Source organism: Symphodus melops, assembly GCF_947650265.1.
Source record: "Symphodus melops genome assembly, chromosome: 16".
NCBI lineage: Eukaryota > Metazoa > Chordata > Actinopteri > Labriformes > Labridae > Symphodus > Symphodus melops.
In genome coordinates, this window is record NC_136706.1 from 8,338,028 (window position 1) to 8,360,675 (window position 22,648).

General features: G+C 41.1%; 1 protein-coding gene across 1 annotated transcript in view; it reads left to right on the forward strand.

Moving 5' to 3' along the window:
- Window positions 1-1,400: 1,400 nt before the first annotated feature.
- Window positions 1,401-22,648, forward strand: part of LOC306837149 (zinc finger SWIM domain-containing protein 6-like) — a 36,708-nt gene continuing 15,460 nt past the window's right edge. The window contains exons 1-2 of the mRNA XM_079364692.1: window positions 1,401-2,003; window positions 21,801-22,157. Of these exons, the coding sequence (XP_079220818.1) occupies window positions 1,586-2,003; window positions 21,801-22,157 (775 nt within the window). The 5' untranslated portion in view covers window positions 1,401-1,585. The remainder of the gene's footprint in view (window positions 2,004-21,800; window positions 22,158-22,648) is intronic.

Consider the following 22,648-nt stretch of genomic DNA (forward strand, 5'->3'; position numbering starts at 1 on the left):
CGTAGTAGCCTTATTGGATTTGAATTCAGGCCACTAAAGGTTCTCTGTGTTTCTGAGTAGGAATTAGCCTACGACATTAGGGGATGTTCCTGATGAAGTAAGACCAGCAACTCTAAATTTCTGACTTCCAAGAAGAACAAATGGAAAGCAGCACATGCTGATGTGCCATTTTCACATCACGTTTGGTACAGTAAACATGCCAAGCAGAAAAACTTTCATAGAGAAACAATTCATTTAACATACTTTTATTTGATGTTGGAATCGCCAAAAAGATCGCCACTTTTTTGTCAAAACTTTCTTTCAACAGAGGTATTTCTTCATTGTGCTTTATTCCCACATCAAGCGGTGCTTGCTTTCAACAACCCCACATTCCAGCGGGCCTTTAAACGTCACAGGGGGCGGAGCTGCCTACACTACCCCTCCCCCACTGAACCACGAGGCTCCGGTGTTGACAGGCTTCATTACCCAGTCCGGCTTTTCTGCTTTCACGCCAAACAAAGCAGTAAGCATAAGTAGCACAATATAAACGGACACACACTAGAAGCGAAGAAGTTCGCGATGAACCTTCAGGTTTATAAAACGTATCTTATGTTAAGCAACAAAACGAAGCTCACACAGGATTAAAGAGCTGCCATGCGGGAATTCCGCCCTCCAGTCCTGTTTTAGCACTGAGCCAGCCATGGGTAATCCAAGAACGAGTTACTCATTGAGCCGACTCCTGAAAGTGACAAAGGTGAACTTCCTTGTTGCAACAGTTTAATTATTAATTTCTTCTTTTTAATAAATGAAAATTCACATTTTAGGAGTGGCTTCATTGTTAGTTCCGTATGATTCAGGCCTTAATTGTATCTCTGTTTTATTGTATGAGGTTTTATTAAAGCATTTTGAATGTTACATCACTGACATTTGTTGAGGAATATACTATCTCATTATGACCCTTATGAATTATTCAAATCTGGTAGGCTTTATCTCAGTTTTTAATCATTATTGATATGGTATAGTATCTCTATGAATTGAATATGGATCTTGCATTGTATGCAACCATAACAGTGAATCTGGGTAATAGATAAATATAATTTTACATTTTGGTAGGCCTTTATTAATCTGAGATCTATATGCCAACATATTATTACATCATGCTATTCTGAACGTTGTTGTACATTGTTGTAATCATATTACACTTCAAGTGTTTGTTTTTTTTATTATAAGCTTGTAATAATAACACATATAATAAAGCAGTAACACGTGAATTATTATGAAAAATTAAATAACAAGTATTGGTAGTAAAAAAATGTACAAGCCAGTTTGAAACAATAAGAGCTGGCTCATACTGCTAAACCGGGTCAAAAGATTTGAGTCACTGAAAAGATCCGGACTTCCCGTCACTCCGGGACAGGCCCCGCCTCTCTCAATTTGTCAACAAAGGGGTATGACAAGCCCGGGGACGCTCCGCCCCCGTGTTTCCATAAAAGGATTATTTGGACGTACACGGCCAACAATCAAACAGTGGGTAACCTTTTTTTCCTTCCCTATCCCGTTCATATGGTACGTTGACTTCCTCCGTTGCCGTTAAAGTGGAGCTATCATGGCGGAGCGCGTACAGCAGCCCCCGGCCAAGCGGCTCTGCTGTAGACAGGGATACAATTCAACATGTAAGCAAGGACAGCGGGCCGCGGGGGCACCGTGCGGAGCCTCGGCTTCCACCGAGTCGAGTAAAACCCAGAACCCGGAGTCTTTGCTGGACATCGCGGCGAGAAAAGTCGCGGAGAAGTGGCCCTTTCAAAGGGTAGAGGAGCGTTTCGAGCGAATCCCGGAGCCCGTCCAGAGGCGAATCGTTTACTGGTCCTTTCCGAGGAGTGAGCGTGAGATATGTATGTACTCGTCGTTCAACACCGGGGAGGAAATCGGAAGTAGCGGGGAGAGCAGCGACGAGACTCGGCTCCCGTTCCGACGGGGCATCGCTCTGCTGGAGAGTGGCTGCGTGGACAACGTACTGCAAGTCGGTGAGTGAGGAGACACGATACTGGGTGAAATGATCAGAAATACATCACATCTCTCGCATTTAACAGCAGAAAATACATTTAAGCGTTTATATTGAAGTTGCTCTGGTAGATGGGGGGTATTTAAAGTGATAGGGGTTGACAACAAAGGGGGGATGCGGTCAGGCGGCAGAGGAGAGGCTACAATGGGGCTTTAAATCTGCTGTGTGCATGAATGGGAATGTGTGACTGGGGGCATTTAAATCCTTTTTCTTGCTAGAGGCTAGTTTGAATGTGAACACACAATGCATAAAGACAAAAAAAAGATCCATTAATTGTGTTGAAAATCAAGCCTTGGCAATAACAAAAGAGGGATTCACTTATTACCCACATCTCATCTAAAACCTCGAAATCGTATCCTAGAAGATGGCTTAAGGAAAGGGGACACATTCACAAGATTTGTGAAGCCGGTTTTGGATCTCGTCAGTCATCAGAAAAGCACCGAAACTACACCATCAGTGTTTTATTCTAACAAAACATTAACTGTAAAATGCATTTGGAGACATTTACACTGGCTGTATCTTCCACTTCCGTCATTGAAAGCTGAATCTTACATGTGTGGCCCTTTAAACATTAGTTTTGAATGCTTACATAAAAGTATTGACTAATAAGGGAAGTGTTCAAACACTGTTGGGTTGGGTCTCAACTGACATGCATGGCATTTGAATAAGTTGTTCTGTGCGGCACAATTGATAATGGGCACAGTGTTGTATCTTTTGATTAGATTTATCCTGGAACACATTGTGCTGAGGGAAACTAGCTGGAATGCAATCCAAGTTTTACTTAATCATTGTAGCTGGCTTCCTTTATAAAGCTGCATTGCGTTTATGGTTACTACTATGATTAGTGCAGTAGAAAGATTTTGAAACAGGAACAAACACACACGCTCACTGAGCTGACAGCCAGTGCATGACAACTGTCCTCCCCCGCTAATAACATCTGATTTTATGCCATTTAACTTGTAATTGCCTTCCCATTTTGAATGTGCATTGGCCCTGAGTCTCCCAGATTTTAATACCCAACCAGCACACATAAGCAATGTCTGGCATTCCTATTGTGAGTTTTGTCACTTTGTTCCCATTTCCATGTTCATTTGTGTCTTTCAAGCTTCCCGTCGCCTCTGAAAAGGGAACACAAACAAAAGCATCTTTTCACTCCCTTGTTAAGTAGAGGAGATTCAGAAGGAGGAAGCGTATTCTTTTTTTAAATGGGCCCATGATTCACACCATCCACAGCCAATCGCTTCAGGTTGTAGGTCTCTTCGTTTTGCCCGCAATCACAGCAGCATTGGCGATAGCTCACTTTAACATTTAGGACTCTTTGATTGTGTCTGTCACCTGTGAGTCCACCTTCTCACAGCCCTGTAATCCCATTACTCTGCATGCTTAATTTGAATAGTAATACAATCTGAACACTTGAGTTTCAGCATGACCTACCCCCACTTTTAAAAGGATGGAGTGGGCTTTGTGAGGGGGCCACAGGGAATACACACTCCCAAGACACACACACACACACACACACCAGCCTCTGTCCTGCCAAAAAAAGAGCCCTATATATTCCCAGATATTGAGAAATGTTTCTGTAGGGGGGGAGAAAAAGAGTCTTGGTTGTTATGCCACCGAGTGGAGATGGGCTCGATCTACATGCTTACAAAGAGGAATAACAGTAACACACACACACGCGCGCACACACACACACACAGGGAGGGTTTCTTTCTTGGCTGATTGCACCCCAGTCTGGAATTTGCTGGAAAAATAGAGTCTAGTGATAAATAAAAGATGTAATCTCCTCATGTGTGGGCTGTACCAGAAGAGGGAGGGGATTTTTCTCCCCCCCCTCGCAGCACACCTTCAGGAAATGAATTGGAACACATTTTCTGCATAGACCTCCTCACTCCACAATAAATACTCAATGTTAATCAGTGCAAATATAAAGGAAGCAAACCATAGTAAATACTGCTGCATCTTCTCGAGTTTAGACTGGGGGTGGGAGGGTTCATCTTTATTCTCATTGTGGTAGCAAGTATCATATTTGAAGTTTAGCCGCAAGGTGGACTACTAAAGAAAGTGTGCTTCAAGCTGTAGGCAGTTTAATATCAAACAATAAAGACGTGACCAGAGGTGAGAGGATGGGCAGACGAGATGAGTTTTTCGAAAATCAATCAGCCGCTTACACTGTTTCTGAAGCAAAATATCAATCATTAGATTGTTACAGTTTTTTTTTAAATCTCGCATCACAGCAAACAGAGTATTTCTGAGGTTTTGACTTTTCCCATGGATAATGGGCAATTTCTTTTAGATGGCAATTTTCCAGGAACTGAGAGGATAATCCTCATACGAACCTTTTTAAGAAGAAAATCCTGACAAAACTCACAAAGATGCAAAACATGGGCTCACATGTTTTGTAGTTGTTAGTGAAGCCACAGTGAGTACTTCTTACTAGCTGGTTATTTATTGCTGCTCTCCGTGCATGGAGTCATTTGAATTAATTAAACATTTTGTGAAGTTTCTAATTAGAAGAAGGAAAGTCAAATTCACTGTTTGTGCACATTACATTGAAATACTCTTACTGCTTAAGATGAAATCTGCTGATGTAAAAAAAACAAACTCAGAAAGGGTATGAGGTTTAAATAGTGTTAAGCTTAAAGTGTGATGTTGAGTTTTAAATGGTTTATTTGTAAGTTCAAAGTTGAGATGATAAAACATTTATTCATTCCACAACTGAGACATTTACAGTGTTACAGCAGCAAGGAGAGCCAAAAAAAAGTCAATTAAATACAAAATAAAACAATAGATAAAAAAAAAGTTGAGGAGCCAAAAGCAGAGCTGCACACTAATGCACACAGTGCGCGTAAAGTTGAAGTTGCAAATTGAAAGTTTAAAATGCAAGCAGTCCACAGAAAGTATGAATTAAGTAAAGTACATACAACACATCAACACTTTACCAAAGTCTTCACCAGTCAAAGATCGGGCCGGCAGCCTTTTTTACGTCAATTCAACATCCCCGATGATGTTTTCAACCTCACAGAGGAAGAGGAGCTCCTCTGGTGTGAAGTCATTCGGGTTCAACACAAAGTCTGCAGCTGAGAAATTAATTTCGTGTAGATGCAGTGCTTTTCAGCACCTGTAAGCCATAGTACATATAGATGACGTTCTCCTTATTCATAAATACTTTTAAAAAAAATGGCACCATGACTTTGACCTTCAGACTTACTCCAGGTGACTTCTGCTGCTGTGACGCTGAAGCTCTGGACCTGATGTGGATGCATTTGAGGTATATGTTTAGGGTGAAGTATGAGCTTTAGTGACATGTTAAAGTATAGTGTTTGTGTGTGCACTGAGCATGCTTATTTTAGGATGGGGAATCTACACCTGAATCGACAACACAGCCTCAGAATGGATGAGGGGGGAGGGGGCATGCAAACGTATATGTGCACCATCACATTTACCTCAGTCAGGACAAACATGGCTTCTATATGTGGAAGGTAGACATATATGCTGTTGTATGCTTTTTACCTAAAGGCCACATTAAAGCCTCGTACCCTTCCGAGGAGGTCAAGTTTATACATAAACAAACCTCATACAACCGTCTCTCTGTGTCTTATCTCTTACACATATGCTTCCATTTGCTGTTAGGGTCAAAGGTGGCAAGGAAGTCAATTCTTTTAGTGTGCTGGAATTAGAGAATGTCAATCCCTCCTCGCTCTTTCCTCTTCGTACTCTCTTGCTGAGACGGGGGTGAAAGTCCCTAGAATTAAGCTCACCAGATCATTTCAGTTTTATAAATGTAGCTCATATTAGTTGTGTGCTTAAATCTTTTGAACACAATTACAGTAAATTACACTCCTTCGTGTAAATCGATTACTTCTGAAGTCCTTAGTGAGATAAGTTGCTTACACGGGGTCGGAGTGGAGTCAGATAAAAGCCATTAAAGGTTAAAGACAGGTACCCTGTTTGGAAAACATCAGGAAGTTAGTTTTGTGTTGTGACCCACTTATCAACACAGTGAGCTGTGAGAGAGCTATCAGAGAGCCGTGACACATACATCAAGAAGGCTGCAAAGCTATAAATCTTTAAGGGTTCAATTTTCTCAACTTGCATTAATAATCACTCTGCTTTTCGCTCATTAGCCCCATATGAATAGACAATTTGGGGGTTGGGATAATTCCCCTGTTACCCTTCGTCTGCAATTTAAAATGCACTGTGGGTGGGGTGAGGGGAAGTTGTTATTTGTGTAAGTTGACATGATAAATGTAACCTGGCGAATGGGTGGGTATAAACGGGCCGGCTTAGAACAGAGCTGTGTGTGCGCGCGACACGCGATGCGTGTATGTGAAGCTCATGCTGTTTGTTTACGTTTTGCGTGTCTAGTAAACATCCTAAACCTGCTTAGAAATAATTAACATTAACCTGAGAAATGTACATATCACATTAAACTTGTGATATCTGCTAACTGGAACTGGTCATAGCTTATTCTTCGTCTTGTTGTTGTAGCTTCTTTTTTTCTTTTTTTTAAAGGATCTTTTTTGGCCTTTGCTCCTGTGACTTTTTACAAAACAGACTAAATGCATACTGGGGCCTCTTCAAAACATGGAATGGTCAATGGCCGGTAGTCAAATCAGAGTCCAGTGCCTTGGGGACTTTGCTTCTGCACATGCTCTATCAACCTAGCTAAATTCACGGCCCTATTCAGCCTACTCTTAATGGTCGAAATTTGAAAAAAATCTTACCAAAAGAAGCCAAAACAATAATTTTTAATATCTTCCACTTTAAACTGTCAAGATTTCAAAATGTCAAGATGTCAAAATAACTGCGGCCCATGCTGAGATTAAATTAACTGTTTTTTTAAGCCATAAACAGCCCATATATTGTATAAACAATAACAAGAAATGCGACCATAATTCAATTTTATGACTTGGGGATTGAATGGGAACACATTTGCTAAATATTTGGAGAATCTGAAAATCTTTTATTTTTATTTTTTTTAAGCAGAAATGGCAAATACTTGAACCAGTGTTTATCGAAATAAGTTACATTTAAAATGATAATTATTCTTTCACTTTTTTCAAAGTTTGCAAGAGAATGAATCTCTGCCCTGATCATCACGTAGTCTGCGTTCACATTTCTCTCATTTTGTTCACTGAAGTGCAGAATTTGAGACTGAGCCCTGAAGTCTGTCGCAATCCCGTTTGCTCACAGACAGAGAGCCGATGTCTGCTGCCACTTAGGCCTGGCAGCACGTCCACCATCTCTTGTGTCTTTGCAGTTTCTGTTTTCTTCACATTTCGTCATGTGATATTCGAGAGCCTCTCTTGACGGTTTCTGTGCTCAGGCGATGGGTTTGGTTCCTCTGTCAGCTGGGCAAACTGTCACCGCACACAGAAATCTCACCAAGCGTCTGTGGTGAGCATCTGTCATCTCCGGAATGAGACAGTGTGACTAAAACTTTACCAGCTCAACCCTGAAAAAGACCGCTTGTGGCTGTGTGGCCATTCAGCGAGGAGCAGTATTACTCCCTCTGCCGTCACGCTGGCACACTTTTAATGTGCTGTCATGAAAGAAACATTCAAATCTTAAAGTAAGAGATACAAATATGTGTATCTTAATGTAAACCAATTGAAATTAGAGCACAAAAATCAAGTCCTTTTATGGTAAAACAAAATAAGTGTAGTTGCCTTTGTGTACATCTGAACATCAGGTGGGGTGAAGTGGCCGCCATTCGCCTCGGTTTGCCTTTTTTTTTACTGTGGTAATTCATTTGGCGGTTTCAGCAACAGCCCTTATAACACTATGATGGAAACATCGGCCTTCATATTGATGATACATGTAGTTTGACAGAGTCAACAAGAGCGGACAAGAACGTCCAAGTTAAAACGACTGTTTAATAACGTCCACAGAGATTGGTCGTCCACCCGGTTAAAGGATATAAACACAACCAGCCCTTCTGACTCACTCGAGGTCGTTGGCCAACCTCTCACCTAAAATACCAAATGGATCCATTTTAGAACTTAGAGCAGTAATTCGTGAAACAATGAGCAACTTTTCTTTGACGCCTGCTTGCTCCAGGTGATGTGGATGCTTAGAGAGCTGTGAAAGTCAAACCGAGTTAAAATTCTAGGTCAGGTAGTCGGAAAAAAAAAAGAGCTTAACTCACTAAAAAGCTTCAAGCTAAGCTGATAATTCCCTGTGGGTTTAATGAACTCTTTCAAATAGTAATTTCTGATTTATAAAATGTAAAATATGGATTAAAGCAGCTTTAATTTAATCGCTGATTCTGTTATACTGTATGTACACTTAACTGCTCAAGTCAGCATTCTTTATTAAAATCAAAGCTTAGAAACCTCAAAGCCCACTTTGTTCTATCTCTTACACACACACACGCACACACACACACACACACACACACACACACACACACACACACACAGATGCATACATGAAGCCTCGGGCCTCATGTAAACACTGATGAACGCTGCCTTGCTCTCTCATCTGCAATTTTATGAAGAATCAATGAATCGGCGTATACCTATTGAATGATGCAAAGCTTTGTAAGTATGAAGAGGGAGAGAGAGCACGCACACCCACCTCCCTCGGCCTTGTAGCATGTTGATCTGCATTAATGGTGTATGCATAGCGCTTCAATTGGCCTCCTCTGCTCTGTAAGATCAATTTTTATTGGAGCTGCGGTGGGCGAACACTCGGCTTGATTTCCCAGAGACCAGTCATCGGAAAAAGCTGCCATGTTGAAAAATGGTTTTATGCTACAGTGACCAAACATTGAAAAAATTAAGGACTCGTTCAGTCAAGGTGAATGTTTTCAGAGGCAGAGGTTTTCTAACCGGTTCATGGGCTTTTCTGTTTTTGCTGGTTGAAATCTTGGAGTTCTGCCCAGGTATTTTATGGGTCAGAGTCGGACACAAAGAGGAATGTTGTGCGTGTGTGTGTGTGTGTGTGTGTGTGTGTGTGTGTGGGGGGGGGGGGGGGGGGGGGGGGGGGGGGTTCTTGTTCCACACAGAGGAAGAAGATGAAGCTAATATTGCCATTGATGCGCAAATACACTTTTATGTTTTCAGTCTTCTTCTCCCTGTTTGTCGCGCTCAGCTTCAACACCTTTTGGTCAACTCTGAAGATACACATCAATACAAGGCTCCAAAATACAAACTGTAGTTTTGATTTTGTTCAGGACATTGCTGAGCCGTTTCAGAACCTACAGCAGGTCTCTTTAGAAAAGGAATTGGTTAAATCCACATTTCCTCTTTGGTGTATCTCAAGCAGTAGGGATTGTGTGAATTAGAATGATGATTTCATTTTTTTTTAACTTTTAATCTCACCACAGCCTTCTCCAAGCTGGTTTAGCAGCCCCTCCACATCCTTCATGTCTCCCTGATCTGTATTCTTCTGCCGTATCTCTTCATCATTAACCTTCAACTCGACTGAGAGGAGAGGCGTCCATGAAGGAGGACAGAGGATGGAGGAGGGGAGTAACTAGTTTACCTCTGTCCGCCCTCGATCAGCTGGATGCATGCTGTTACGCTCCCATCTTGCTTCTTCTTGAACACTTTACAAGGTTGCTTGCTTTGCAAAAGATAGATAAAACCGAGACAGTTGCTTTCAGATTTTATTCACCGGCAAAAGATTATCATGACTAGTTCCATGAAAATACAACAACAATATAAAAACCATTATAGCAAACAATTACAAAACAATATGGTGAGGAATGTCATCATCATCATCATTTTCATCTTCAAACAGTAAATGTCTCACAAAAATACAAAAACCTAGACTTTTGCATACTCAAGCTGAAGAGTGGTCGTGTCTTCTCTGGCGGCACTCTTTCAAATTTTTCATCCAACTTCACTGTATATGCTATCTCCACAAGTCGAAGCTTGCTGCTGTCCTTGCCTCCTGGGAGCCCTGGGCCTCATGGTTAGGGTGTGTTTGTGTGTGCCTGTGTGTGTGTGTGTGTGTGGGGGTCTCTGGAGAGGAGTGCCCTTCGGACCTCCACAGCTCTGCAAACAGAGCTCTTCAGTTAATAACAGGTGAATTGCTTCAAGCGTTTCAAGCATATGAGCTTGTGAGCGAGTTTTGGAGGTCACTGCCACCAAACTTTCTTTATTTTTGATTTGGTTGTCATGAATAAAATGTTGTTGTTTTTTGGAGATTTTTTTCTTATATGCTTTGGGACCAAACCAAACCAGGCGTCTACTAAATACCAAGCTAGTATGCTTCTTTACTTTTTTTAACTGAACCCATGAATAACAAACAGGAAATGCTAACTGGCCAGACACTTAGTGTCTGACAGGTGTAACTTACTCAGCTTTAGTAATCAGAGCAAACAAAGGCAACCTGGCTTCCTCTTTTCAAGTGAAGATAAATGTTCCAAGCCTCTCTTAAATCAAATTTAAACACACTTAAAGAGCTTTAGATGGCGTCATGGGGCGACTGAGGCTCATTGGTTGAGTCAGTTGTCTCTCAACCAGACAATCGGGGGTCTGATCCCCCCTCTTCTGTTGCCACGTGTCCGATGTGTCCTTGGGCAACACTCTTATCTCTGAGTTGCTCCCACTGCTTCCTCTGTGGCGTACAAATGTATATGAATGGTTACTTCTGATAGCTACCTCTGCCATCAGTGTGTGAACATGCAGTGTAAATTGGCTTTGGAGTCTCATTTAAGTAGTCAGAAGATGAGTTTACAATTAGACCCTTGAGGGAGAAATATGCTAAAACTAGCTTACCATCCTGCCTCTTGTAGCTTAGTGCTGGACAGACGCAACCACAGTGTTAACGATTTAACAACTCATTAATTTACGAATGATATACTCAAACTACTGCAAACTAGGCAAGTAGCAAAACATTCCTAGTTATGGCTAGTTAGCTTAGCTCTCCATCTACTTTTCATTTAAAGTACAAACCTAACCATCGTTGACATTTGTTTTACTGGCCACATGATAAGCAGTCTGCAAACACATGTTTTGTTTTTCCTTTCTGTAATAATTTTAGCAGTGTCATTTTCTTTAATAATACCCAGAAGTAACAGCTAGCTAACAATTGCAAGGTAGGCTGGCTAGCATCATCGCCTGAATGGAAACTGGCTAACTTTTTACTTTTTGATTGTTAGCTACAGGTTAGTGGTTGAAATAAACATTCAAGAGCACAGTGGGTTATCTGAAATGTCCAACTGCTGGATGTTGAAGCTTTGTGTTATGTAGCCTAGCTTGTGAGCGTTTTTTAAAACCTTAAAGATTAAGGTGTTGGTGGGACAGATGTTGTGCAGTCTAAACAAGAAATAAATTTCCCTTTTGGGACTTTTTTTAAATGGAGGGGAAGCACTCGGTTGTCACAAATCAGAACAGAAACATTTTTTATTCTCCTTTTCAACAATGTCAAACTGGGCACACAGTCCAGTATCATTCATTTCTATAGTGTAAATTTGAACAAAGACATTTCAGCCTCCCTGCTGCATGTGAACCTGCTCTGCCAGATAACGCTCTTGCCATCTGCTCTCAGTAACTATACGCCTGAGCTTGTCTGAGGGAGAGAAACCAGCATAGAGTTTGCTTAGCCAAATTACCAAGTGCGCAGCCCGTGTGTCACACAACGCAAACCCCCTGCTATCCCCCTTATAGTGTTGTCATGGGACCTGTAACTATTCACTTCCTGCCCTCGTGCCTCAGCTCTACACAAGAGGATCTCCTATGGTTTCAGTCTTCAGTCTCTTTGCATGCTCCGCCTTTTGTGTCGCTGTCTGTATCTAAAATAACAACCAAATGAGCTTGTTTTCCTGGTCCAACCGTAGCTGCAGGCCTTTCACCGACCTTCACTGACTCACAGGTGTGTAGCTGTTTATGGGTGACTACCTTGAAGCTCTAACAGGTGCAACATGATGAAGTTTAGACAAGCAGAACCTGGTTTTTACGACACAACCTGAAACTATTTGATAAGGGTTTCATTAACTAAACCCTTGCAGGCAAACTGTTGTGTACCCGTACCCAATGTACTCTTTGACCTTTTTTTATTTCATTGGTGACAGACAACAAAGAAAATAAACTGTTCACTTTAGCCAGCATTTACTCAACCAAAAAATTTAAATATTGTTGATTTTTTTTTTCTGTAGGAATATTACTCCAGAGCAACAAACCACTACATCTAAAGTTTTTCTACAGGCTGAGCAATGTACTCCATGATGGACAAAACTGACATTAACCTTAAAAAAATCTGTTGAGAATTATAATATCTAATTGTATGACTCAGGTGTTAACTGCTACTAAAGAACCTGCTCTACAAATCTCACACACCTCAGAGACAACACAAGCTCCCACAAGCCCTGCAGACCCATCCGGTATGTTTCTAAGCAGACAGGGTTATGTTCAGCATGCGGCTACAGGTTGACTCATTGTTTTCATCTGTTAAATATGAGTAATGTCAGAGTGATGTCGACGCAAAACTGTATCCACTGAGCTTTAATGCACTTTGTTCAGGGCGAGGCAGAAAGAGAGAGAGATGATCAGTGTGAGAGTGAAGCTGATGAGAAATAGAATAGATTTCAAGTACTGCATTTAAACTCCAAGTCAAATGACCCTGGTTCAGTGCATCAATGTTTAAAATCTGATAGACAAATCGGATATCAGATTGATAAAAGTAAATCTGAAAAGTTTTTTGTCGACAAGATGTGTGTACGTGTTTGTAGTGATAAAAGATTCAACAGAAAACTCACAGTCTTTTTTTGATTTGCTTTTGGGTTTTTTTAATTATTTTTTTTACATTTTCCAAAAGTAGTTCTTAATTTCACCTGTTCAAGCTCATAAAAGTAATTACTGTGTAACTAAGACGTGAGATGGAAATCGTTGATCTCTGGCAAAGTACTGTAACTTGATATTTCCGTTAATCACTTGCATATGGTAATCAGAGTTGATTTCAAAAGACATATCTTTAAACCAAAATTGTTACAAAAGGATTTTTTTCTGTCTGATAATCATGAAAATACTCAAATTACTTAATTCAAGACAAAAAAGCCACATCTTGCACCATCATTGTAATGATGTAGTTGTAAATTAGCAGTAGACAATCGTAGAAGATCTCTTTGTTAAAGTAACTTGCCATCAATGAATGCAGTTCAGATATATCTAGTGGAGAGTATAGTTTAATATTTTTCCCTAAAATGTTGCGGATGAGAAACGTAAAGCATAAATAAAAATTGTTTGGTGAAGCACTTCAACGTTAAATTCAGTCCTGTGGTAAAATACTCACTAACTCCAGCTCACTGATCATTATTTAGTCCCCATCAGAATGAGAAAAAGAAGAAATAATCTATCTTAATAATGATTTTTTTTTTTTTTATCCAAGTTATAGCAAAGGTTGGGACACAATGAGCAAAGGCAGCTCTGGCTGTTTGGTTGGAATTGAGAAACCAGCAGAAACTCAAATCACCATGCACAGCGACTGTTGCGGAAGAGGAGGGAGGAGGATGATTGTGTTTATCTGTCAGTCCAGTCATACCTGCTGAGTTTGAGGCTGAGCTTTATCAACTGGTTAGCCAAAACAGAAACAAGGCAAAGGGTGTGTAATTCTGGTTTGATGAACGGCCATGACACAGTGTGACCTGCATCCTGTTTTGACAGCGGGGGCCCCCTCCTCTTCCTCCACCTCTTACTCCTCTCGCTGTTCCTACTCAATGACAGTTTAACTGCTGTCGCAGACAAAGACGAACCCAAATAATGTCGTCAGGCTCGTTGCTCAACACAGCGACACACACATTTAATTCATGTGCACTTAATTAGATTCATGAGTCGACACAGGCTGCCTTTAAACCATCCCTGAGTCCTCACGCAGATACCAAACAGCAGCTTATTAACAGTCAACTGGATCATGTTAGGAGATACATCAAAGTAACATGTAACATTCATGATACATTATTTTAAGCAAGCAACGGACATTTTTTCATTTTTAAAGGCTTTTTTTAGGGGAAATTTACCTTTTTATTGGATGGGACAGCTGAAAAGGAAGAGAAAAAACAGGAATGACACAGAGCAAAGGGCTTAGGTCGGTTTCAAACCAACAGCCGCTGCAATGAGGACCATCACCTCTGTACTCAGGGTGCGCAACATAACCACCAGGATACAGGTGCCCCAATATCCCTTCATCTTCTTACCACGATTCCAAATGAGGAAAATAAATGAAAATATTAGAAAAAAGTTTGTAGTAGAAAACATGTAAATCATAGACTGGTAATGAAAAGTGATAGCTCCAATAGGATGTAGAGCTAACATAATATAATCATTTATCTGTGTAATGTTCATGTATTCATGTTGATGTAAAAGTAGCGATATGAAAATTCACCTGCTGGAAGTGGTTCACCCTGTCGGATATGATTGGTTTTTAATTTCACGTCTGTGCTAAAGCCAATTATTTCTGCTCAGACACTCGATGCAGCTTTGCTTCAGTTACTGTTTGTGTTTAAATAGACGTTTCATTTTAAATATATAAGGTTTAAGCAGGGTTTTTTAAATTACAGATATCATTTAAACTTTCGACGGATTCGTCAACACACAGATGCTGACATTGAACCCACACACACTCTTGTGGTCAAACTATTTGTGACCTGTAAGTTCAGAGGTCAGAGTTCACACTGGTGCTCATGAAAGGAAGCTCTTGTTAGTTTGCCTGCAGCAGGTGTGTGTGTGTGTGTGTGTGTGTGTGTGTGTGTGTGTGTTTTGAAAGATGCAGAATAGCAGACTGACCCTGTGTCCAGCAGGGTTTTCTTACCTTGTCGATTTGTGTAAATTTGTACAACTTGTCGAACAAGTCAACATGTGCATAGCTCAACACCTCCCACACATTTTATGGACTCGATGTTTAACACACTGAGATAATTGTATAGTTGCATCTGTAAACCTGTCATGCGGTTTTAATTTATCCTACAGTTTCTTATTTGCATGTTTTGCAGTTATGAAGCAACATTTTAATGCACGTGGAGTCTTGTTTATGTCCACCTGACAAAATTAAGTCCAATATACACTTTCTTTACACTCTATTTTGGGTCCCCACAACCCCCTGAAGAAATCTGCTTTTATTGTTCCACTATGTTTACCTGCTATTCTACCTGCTAGGGTGCACTCACCGTAGGAAATCTGTACTGCGCATGTTTTCAGACTTGTTCTCAGATTTGCAAGTTCTCCTGTCTTGTAAACTTAAAGGCTTCATAATTACATACGGACATTCACACACTGTATGAGGATGTTATGTACAAGAGGTTACCGCGGCTCATGCCCGGTTAGTGCTGGAGTAGTGAGTCCAGCCAATAATCACTGTGAAACAACATATTTTACAACTAATTGGATACAAACGTTCAAGTTTTTAAATCCTAAAGTGCCTCCAGAGGGATCTTATTGTCTTTTGCTAGAGAAAGGCTTGCTGTTTCCCAAAGTCTTCATGCCGAATTAACAGCATCCTACTTCATATTTAACATAAAAATGTTATTCACATATAGATCCAAATCAGAGGATATTCACACATTGGCCTATATTTTAAAAAAAAAGGTGTATTTTGTTTTATTTATCTTTTTTATTCCTGAGCTCATTAGCAGCCATGCAACTCTGTGAGGATCTCCATAGAGACTCTGCTGTATCTCTGGGATAGGAACAAATGCATTTGGAGAGGAGAGGCTCTGGATGGCTTGCTGATGGACCTCAGAGGATAAACAAATGAATTTCTCTGAACACAGACAGCACTCAAACCAGTGCTCTTAAATGGGGAGAGACAGGGGGGGGGGGGGGGGGGAATCCTCTTCAGTCCCTTTAGAGGCTTGATGTGAAACCTTAGACCACCACCTCAGCAAAGACACATTGACATAAATATGCTGGTGGGATTGAACGTGATTTGTCCATCTCTGCTCTACAATAGTTGGTCATTTCAAGGAGGTTCCTGTTTCCTCCGGACAGGAACTCACTGGAGCCTGAGTTTTCTCTCTCAGGATCGGTTAAATGGAAGCCATAGAAAGCATCTTCAGTGGTTTTGCTGGGAAAGATTTTCGCTTGTCCGAGTGATGAGACTGTTTGCGTTTCCTCGGAATGCTCAAGATAGTCTTGTTTTGTTTTTGCTCCAGACAGAGCTGATACACTTCAGCAGGTCTTCTTCATTGTGTATTCAATTGCAGTTTGATATTTTATGAGTTTATAAAGCAACCGTTAAACTTAAAGAAGAAGCAAAAAAACGTATAATTAAGTCTCACGTACGTGAAGTAAAAGATTAGATAAGTTGGTTTCAATGACGAGGAGCTGCTGGCGATGACTTACCAGGGGCGCAGATTGACCTAGTTAACTCTAACCCTCATTGACCTCATTTGAGGTGCATCCTTCAGCTCCTCGTAAAACGCACACGTTTAAACCCCCCCCCCCCCCCCCCCCCCCCCCCTTTTCCCCTGACACAGAAAGCCTACTCTGCTAGCTGCTGGCTCGTAGCTCATTATCACTGACAAGTAGCTTGACAGTTTCCATGCTAGATTTGTATTTTATAAAACACGGATGTAAAGCCTGACGTGATTTTGTATCCATTACTAACGTTTTTTTTTTTACATGCAACAATTTAAGCGCTAGTTCATTTAGCACTCAGCAGATGAAGGATTCATCTGGTGCTGCATCAGCAGAAGCTTCATTGTTCTTAGCAGCGTAGCTCCAGGTCATTGTTTTAAACCAATCACATATTGAAAAAAAAAAAGAGTAGTTGACAACACCAGGGCAGAAGGAAGTCCTGAACCAGTGGGGAACCATGCATCAGAGCAAACAAAAACGTCAGTTTGCAGACTCGTGTTGTTTCCAGGCTAACAGCACCATCAACTTCTGAGTGTAATGAGAAGCCGATCTGGGGAGTGGACATTAAGGACAGATGGTTATCAGTGCACTTTGAGTATTGATTGGTTGTTTACTTCTCCTTTCTGCTGCCCCAGAGGTGTTTCTGCATCTCGACAGGCGGAAGATTAGCTTCCCCATTGTCATCAGAAGTACTCACACACAACACAATGCACACCTAAGCTGAGCAGCTCGACTGGTGCACTTTGGAGGCCGAGCTGTCCGAATGGTTCAGTGGTGTGTACAGGAGCTTAGGGAGGTCGGCCTATCTTTCTTTTGTATGTTGATAGTCCTGTTCAATGTAGCCTTTTAGCCTTATAGCTGGGAATGACCCCAGCAGCTATACAATTTTCGTTAGCAATGTTGCTAACAGCCTCAAGCCTTGAAGGTCTCCTCAGAATGAACCCTGTAGAGAGCAGAGTTAGTTCTCTTCCACAGGCTAACATTAAGGCCTTGTTTTCAACCACAACCCCCCCATCCCGCTCTCTGAATCCTATAGGGAGGGCTTAAGTCAACTACCTGGGGCTTAATTGGAAGTGAAGTGTTAAACCTAGCTTCCAGCTAAGGGTATTGAGATTATCTTAAGGTCTCCAAAGTCGCATGAAACCATTGAAGTATAGTTTTTTTTCCCCCTAAAAAAGTGCCATAGAGGTTATTAAAATGTCTTCGATTTATTTATTCAACAACTATATGAAATACTTTCCATACCATCACAAACATGTTATATTATTGTTTACAGTGTTTTAGTATCTTATAAACTAAAAGTAAAGGTGGAATTGTTGTGTCAGCAGATTACTGAGACTGTTTAATCCTATTTTGTTGGGTTCCGTTGGGACATTGTAGAAAACTGTGAGAATAATGCCAACTCTAGCCGGTTGAAAAGTGGCTGTTTTCCCAAAATATGACATGAATCAATCATAGTCATTTGTTAAATCCATCAACACGCTTAGTGCCAATGTACTCACTGGCGTACATTAGTTGGCGTAATGTGGAAAAAGATGGAATCGATTGGCCCATTAAAGCTCACTTATAAATCTACCACATATTATTTAATACCAAGTAATTTTTTTGATGCTAAGCTAGCTGTTTCCTTTCATGTTCAGTCTTAAAGGAAAGCTAAGCTAAGATATGGAATACACATAGCCTAGTTTGGTTTAAACTCTCGATTGGGTCTGGATGGTCGCCCCTTTATGCCAAGCCTTCCATCTCGGCTACATATGTAGCCAGTGGACATGAGAGCCGTATCGATCTCCTCATCCATCCTCACACAATTGTAAAGACGTTTTTTTTACCTCATCAGAAGACAGCCCTGCGGGTCACACAGCTAATAAAACATATAAACAAAGTGAAAACCTTGAGATTCTAATAAGACACGCAAAGAACGACATGATAACGGAAAAGAGCAACTTAAGTCTAAATTGACCGGACACATCGACACACAAAGCCTCTGCCTTCTGAAGTCGCAACTTTAAAATTTAACTTGCGTAACTCTGATAAACTCTGGTGTCACTCTTTGTTGGGAGTGAAGGGGTTAAGTTTGGTTGCCATTCTGCACAGAGCTATTATGCAAGCTGTGGGGCGCAGACACACTGAGAGGAAGTGAATTACTGAATGCTGAGCTCAGGGCTTTGGCCCGCCGCCAAGCCAACACTTCTGCATGTGCACACACACACACACACACACACTCAGCTGAGGGCATGCCGATTTTTCCAGCACAGCCTCCTCTGCCTCCTCCTCCTCTTCCTTGAGTCACCCTCTCTCTTTCTGTGACGTCAGCAGTTCAGCTGTGGGGCAGGCGTGACCGGGACGGGGCTGCGTAATGGAGAACACCCTACTTTTTTTTTTTTTTTTTTTTGTCATGTGCAGGTTTTAAAAAGACAGTCACAGGAAGTGGATGTGTGGTTGTACGTTTCAGTGTGTATGTAGAGCAAGAACAGGAGCGCACACGTTTTGTGTTTATGTTGCTCTGCTCGGTATCACGCAGCCATTAAACACCTCTGTTTGAAGTGTTCCAGCACCAGCAGTCTGGAAATGTGTCAGCTGTGTAGTGTGTGTGTGTGTGTGTGTGTGTGTGTGTGTGTGTGTGTGTGTGTGTGTGTGTGTGTGTGTGTGTGTGTGTGTGTGTGTGTGTGTGTGTGTGTGTGTGTGTGTGTGTGTGTGTGTGTGTGTGTGTGTGTGTGTGTGTGTGTGTGTGTGTGTGTGTGTGTGTGTGTGTGTGTGTGTGTGTAGTGTGTGTGTGTTTATGTGACACATACATGAGAACATTTGTGCTAAGTGGAAATCAAATCTCCCAGTGAAGTGTTCCAGGGTGAATAACACAACTGATGCAGTTTTTGTGCAAACTTTTCCACTGTTAGTCAAACTGTCTAAACATGAAGACAACGTGAGAGGCACCCTGTTCAGAACTGCAGATTAAAGATAAGTACATGTTTGTCATCACACTCACCTGCTTCATTTCACAGCTGGTTAGTGAGGGTGATGCCTTCGATAACAGGTGAACCCGTGTGTGCACTACAGACACTCACACATGATGAAATAAAAGATGGCAGCTAGAACTGGTGGACAGTAAAGTCTTCAACTACTGTATATAGTTTTATTAAAGCCACGTGTCTTCTACTCCATGCTAATGCTACGTCATGCTACATTTGCCTTTAATGTTTCTAAGAGACGCATACATGATGTGCGTTATAACATCGCTTAAATTCTAAAGGTTAAGTCTAACAGATTGGTTTAGTTTGTGGATATGGTTAGTATTAGTTTATCACTTTTCAATAAAATGACATTTAGACATTTTCATTTTAATTTGTCTTCTCTGTGTTGGGCGATGAAGTACTGAAACCTCTTCCTGTACACAACTTCACGCTGCCGCAAAAAAAAAAAAAAAACAGCCCACAGTCGTGTGCCTGAAGTGTTATCAAACGTTTGACCTAACCGTACAATATAAGCCGAGTCTTCAACGTACTTCTTTTCTCACATCGTCCTTTTTTTCTTCACTCTTGTACTGCCTCGTCTAGTTGTGACCCCGAGTACTTCTTGTTCCATCACGCCGCTTGTTTTGAGTTGTGAAGAGCGGGCTGTTCTCCACAGAGACTGAAACAGAACAGACAACCGCTCTGCTCAAAAGTACCCACACAGAAGATAAACTCTCTTTGTTTTAATCAGCTCTGACACCATCTGTTTTCCACTGCTAACCCACTAACCCAGTCAGGAGCATATTTGACTCACTCTCTCTCTCTCTCTCTCTCGTTCGTTCGCTCACTCGCTCACGGTACTTTTTGTCGGTATGGAAGGATTTTGATCTTTACATTTTTGCAGCGCAGTCATCATCTTTTGCTTTGACACAATGTTCTCACTAACTCCCACATCCAGCTGCTGTTTCCACACTTGCATGACTCGTGGCTTTTTTGTTGTTGTTGCTGTTGTTGTAAAAATGAAAGAAAAGAGCTCTCATGCCATATGTAGATTAATCATCCCCCTCCTCACATCCGCCAGCGTTTCCGTTTGCATTCCTGTCAGACCCTCGCCTAACCTTACAGTAACGCGAGTTGAACTTTAGTCGTTGAAATCCGCCTCTCTGTTTATGTTTTACACACATGGAGGTATGGAGGTGTCGGTGTGTGTGTAAGGGGGCCATACGTTCAAACAATAAATGCTCTCTCTGCTTGTGGATAACTGATCCTGTCTCTCTGTCAGAGGGTGGAGGTGTTCAGAGGAAGGTAAAACTAAAGGTGTTGTGGAAGGGAAATGAAAATGTTCGGGGTCTCTGCTCTCGTCTTTCTCTGTGTGTGTGCGTCTTTCTTGAACCTTTTCTCGACGGTCTGACTGATTTTGGAATTTTTGGGGCCGATCTTAAGGAGGAAAACGATTCCAATACATCAGCCGATCTATCTTTGATTTTTCAGAGATAGTTATTTATAGATATGCAGTAGGCTACATGTATTACGCCCTGCTCCAGAATGCTTTAAATGTTCTTTCCGCTCACCGTCAGAGATGTCACAGACGTGTTTCTGACCTCAGAAGACGGCTTCTTTTTCAGACATCGAAGAAGCCAACTCTACAGCTTCTTCTCAACATTAACCAGACTGTTATAGGAAGTAAGCTGCGAACACTGTGGAGCTCTTGACCTTTTCATGAACCAACACTTTCAGACCTCTGGAGCTTCAAAAACAAAGCCGCATATCAGATGATTCATTGAAAACAAACACAAATGTATTGATAGTGAATGACTCCACTGCTGCTGGGTTTGACAGGAAGTTGTTTTTTTTCTAACAAGTTAAAAATATCAACTTAAGAAGTGATGATGTTTCATGTTTACGTCGTGTTACTCACTGCTCTCTAGAGGTTAAATATCTGTCTGTTAACTGCATATTTATTTGCTCTTAAACCTACATGACACCAACTCAGTGCTTTCATTGATTTCAAACTGTTGTTCTCAACTGGTCTGGCCTAACGACCCACCGTCAACTCCTTCATGAAAATCATGACCCCAATTTCTGATTACTATTATTATTATTTTTTTTTTAACCAATCATATTTATTGAATGAAGAATGTTGCAGTTTGGACATCAGATGGTTCGAACCGTGTGCCAGAACAAAGAGAAGGAAAGCCAACATGTGTGAAGAGTGCTTCATGAACTTTTTGACCCGTTCTTTTCCAGTCATGTTAGCGACCCACTGAAAAAAGCTCCACGGCCCACTATATGGTCCAGACCCACCAGTTGAGACCTGTTAGCTATTTAAAAGTAAAAAAGTAATAACGTCTTAATTAAAAAAAAAAATGTTTCTTATACCTCCTACTGGTAAAAAAAACCAAACAAAAAAAAAAACTTTATTGCCATATTACATTTAGACTTTTTTTTTTTTTTTTAAAGTGACTTATTTTGTACCAACGAGTTAATCTTTCCTCCATCTCTCTGCAGGGTTTCACCTCAGCGGCACAGTCAGGGAACCTGCAACGTCCTCGGAGCCCGAGCTGCTCTGCAACGTGAGCGTCAGCTTCGACCGCTGCAAAATAACAGCTGTGACCTGCAGCTGCGGAAACAAGGACATCTTCTACTGCGCACACGTGGTGGCGCTCTCTCTGTACAGAGTACGGAAGCCTGAGCAGGTCAAACTGCGACTGCCCATCTCGGAGACTCTTTTCCAAATGAACAGAGATCAGCTGCAGAAGTTCGTTCAGTACCTGATCACAGTTCATCACACTGAGGTGCTGCCCACGGCTCAGAAACTGGCTGATGAGATACTGTCACAGAACTCTGAGATCAACCAGGTTCATGGTGAGTTTAAAGGCCAGAATTATTACTTTTTGTTTCCTTTCCTTTTTTTTTTTAAGGATTCTTGCCTGAATTTCAACCTTTTTTCAAATTTTGTTTGTAGCCCTCAAAGTATGAAAAGTTCTTTGATTCTATGTGACACAGTTGAAAAATCTTTCGGATTTGGCATAGTTTGAGACAGGCACAGGCTGTGGAATTTTTCAGCTGTTTCTGCTGGCTAAAAAAGTATGCAACATACAGTTCAGAATAAAGGCTTATTCAGGATTTATGCTGTTTAAAACTAATGTGAAGTTCATATATATATATATATATATATATATATATGAACTTTATGAATATATGAACTGATCAGTTTTAAATTTGTGCCGACGGACACAAAATGGGAAAATGTTTCAATTTAATTTACATGATTCTATAAATAAATCAATATACTGTGTTTTTTTTTGCATCATTGCATATGAACATATACAGTAGTAGGTTATATATTGCCCTGC